At 35.8% G+C, this 3,003-nt stretch overlaps 1 protein-coding gene across 1 annotated transcript; it reads left to right on the plus strand.

The window, feature by feature from the left end:
• The first annotated feature begins 344 nt into the window (after positions 1–344).
• On the plus strand, positions 345–2,723 carry LOC112002235 (transcription factor MYB26). Its single transcript, XM_024034390.2, has 3 exons — positions 345–656; positions 777–906; positions 1,641–2,723. The coding sequence occupies exons 1-3, from the start codon at positions 524–526 to the stop codon at positions 2,341–2,343; spliced, it is 966 nt and encodes a 321-aa protein (XP_023890158.1). The 5' UTR covers positions 345–523; the 3' UTR covers positions 2,344–2,723.
• Positions 2,724–3,003: the final 280 nt, after the last annotated feature.

A 3,003-nucleotide genomic window follows, 5' to 3' on the forward strand; every position in this document is an offset into this window, starting at 1 on the left:
GAAAAAAAAGGGAAAAGCGGTCCATTTCTCCAAATCATTTTCTGTATGGTATAACGTGTCACAAGTTCACTGGGGATTTAGACATAAATTAATTGTTAATTGGTTGCAGAAACAGAGACAAAGAGTGTGAAACTGAAACCACCGGCACAGTTTTTTTGAGCTACGTGCAAGTTGGTTACGTAATACTACAAATGTACGTAGAAAACGGTGACGTTGGAATAAAGTTGATGGAATGTCGTTTTAGGGTTAGATGGAAATGTGGGTCCCATCAATATGGGGACCACATCCGGTTGTAAATGTCGGCTGAGTTGTACTTCTTCATATACTCCTAAAAGAGGAAGAGAGAGAGGCCAAACTCTTAGCACACATAGCCACCCATTTTCCCCCAAAACAAAACTCACTACAGCAAGAACAAAAACCAAACCAAGCCAAAAGCACAAGAAGAACTTTTTTTTTAAGATCATAAATTATAGTATATATATATATATATTTGCTAGAGATTTTGTGTGTGTGTTTGAGGAATATGGGTCACCATTCTTGCTGTAATCAACAAAAGGTTAAGCGTGGCCTTTGGTCTCCAGAAGAAGATGAAAAGCTCATCAGATACATTAACACTCATGGCTATGGCTGTTGGAGTGAAGTCCCAGAAAAAGCTGGTCATTTTTTTCTCTCTATCTCTCACTCACACATATATACACACAACAATCTCACAAAGACATGCACCAATTTATATAGACTATATAGTCGCTGATGAAATATATTAACATTTTGATCAGGGCTTCAAAGGTGTGGAAAAAGCTGTCGTTTGAGATGGATAAATTATTTGAGGCCTGATATCAGAAGAGGAAGGTTTACTCCAGAGGAAGAGAAATTAATCATAAGCCTTCATGGAGTTGTAGGAAACAGGTTCATTTTTAAACTCACTCTATAATCTATATATCATATACATTTCACTTTTCTTTTTCCTCCTAAAAAAAAAAATTAAATAATTTTGTTTTCATTTTTTTTATTACTTTTTCTTGTATAGTACTTGTTGCACTGAAACTACGCCTCTGCCTGGTGTTTTTTTGGTGAAACATGCTGCGAGTGCGTGAAACATGAATGTGTGTGTGTTTATTGTGGGCTTGGATTTTTTTAATGAATACAACTTGACTGAAAAATGGTCCTTCAACTTCATATTTTAAACAAACTTCAACAAAAAGTCTCTGAATAAGTTTTAATCAGATTATATATATGTGCCTTAAATAGCAGCCATAAGCAATCTCACTGTATAAATTAGTAGTTCCCAAAGTAACTATCAGCTACAAATTGCGAGTCGTTAAGAAGCCAATTTCAGTGGTTGAAACTGAAGTTTTCAGTCCACAATTCCGTGTCTATGCACTGTATATCCTGACACACTTGGACCTTTTTCTTCATTCAATAGTTTCCTTTCATCTTTCTCTAAAGGTTTTAATATTACTAATTGAATATTTAAATATTCAAAACATCTATATCTGAATAAATGGCTTCCAGAAACACTCATTAAGGTTAATCTTGCGTGCACTAGTTGTTTTGTATCTCCCTTAATTGTTATTTATTACATCTTTTTTTATTAGTAGTTTTGTTTTCTAACATATATGTATTGCACCATGGAATTGTAGATGGGCTCATATAGCAAGTCATTTGCCTGGTAGAACTGACAATGAGATAAAGAACTATTGGAATTCATGGATCAAAAAAAAGATTCGAAAGCCTTCAACATCTCCAACCACTACCACAACAAGTACTACGGAGCATTCCCAAATGGTGTACAATGCGAACCAACTAGATTTTGTGAATCATGAATTGACGCCAAAGCCTCAAGTTCATGAAACCCTATTTTCTTCTCCATGCCCTTTATTTATGTTCGACACTAGTTCACTTGATGGGGCTCAAGAAAACAATTTACGCTCAGATTATTTTCATGACGCGATGAATTTGAACACGGAGACATGGAATGTGAACCAACATCATCATCATCATCAAGCTCAAATTCAAGTTCAAGCTCAAGCTCAAATTCTTGCTCATCCAACGGCTTTTACATCGGGTATGGATACAAATTATTTGCCACCATTGATAGAGAACATGGAAAACATGGTACCCCTTGAAGTGCAATCTTGTAGCATGGATGACGAGGGAGAGATAGGGTTGGAGTGCTTGCAGAGGCAAGAGTTGAATGAATGGGTTGAATCCCAGCAACAATGTTCAAATTTTCTTTTCTGGGACAATGTTGATGATCAAGGACCACTCGGTGGGGAAGAAATTGCACCAGCTTCATCAAATGTGGGAGCTAATACACTGACTGCTTTTCCTTCATCTCTATGAGATAACAATAATTGTGATCACTGAACCCCACTTTGCATATTTGCCTTCTCGACCGTACCCCTAATGTCTCTCTCTCTAGGAAGAGCTTTCAAATGATCCAGGCTTTCGAAACAGTTTGTTTTGTTTTGTTTTATTTTTTTTTTGGGGGTTTTTAATTTTTTTATTTTGGGTGAGATTGTGAATTGTGACTTGTGAGTAAAAATGCAACATAAGAATGCATGCCACTAATGTTTATTTGGTGTTTGGAAATGGAAGAGAAAAGAATAAAAGGCAATGCAACAAGCTGCAAAGTGAAATGACTATGATGAGATTCCTTTGTTTCTTGGCTATGTCATGGACTTGAAATTTGAATGATAGTCTTGGTTGCTTTGTTTTTTTCATTTTATCTTTTGAATAAAACACCTGGATTACTCCCTACCTAGCTCTCACTTCTTCATACATGCTTTAGAAAAGGAACAAAACAAACAATAAAAACAACAAACTCTGAAAAAGGAAAAATATAGCAAATATTGTGTGGGATCAAAGGAATATTTTGGTGTTTTTTTTTCTCCTGTACGGTAATTTGTCAATTCTATCAAACAATTCCCACATGGAAAATTATATATATGGTGGGAAGCTTTCGAAAACTTGCTTTACAATTGGCCAAGCAGGTTGCCACTG

The sequence above is a fragment of the Quercus suber genome, unplaced genomic scaffold, assembly GCF_002906115.3.
Source record: "Quercus suber isolate HL8 unplaced genomic scaffold, Cork oak 2.0 scaffold_298, whole genome shotgun sequence".
In the NCBI taxonomy this organism is placed as follows: domain Eukaryota; kingdom Viridiplantae; phylum Streptophyta; class Magnoliopsida; order Fagales; family Fagaceae; genus Quercus; species Quercus suber.

What these genes read in the sequence shown, in the direction of transcription:
- LOC112002235 (XM_024034390.2), top strand. Translation starts at nt 524, where the DNA reads ATGGGTCACCATTCTTGCTGTAATCAACAAAAGGTTAAGCGTGGCCTT. An exon ending in TGAAGTCCCAGAAAAAGCTG is followed by an intron (nt 657 to 776) that starts GTCATTTTTTTC and finishes CATTTTGATCAG; the next exon opens with GGCTTCAAAGGTGTGGAAAA. An exon ending in CATGGAGTTGTAGGAAACAG is followed by an intron (nt 907 to 1,640) that starts GTTCATTTTTAA and finishes ATGGAATTGTAG; the next exon opens with ATGGGCTCATATAGCAAGTC.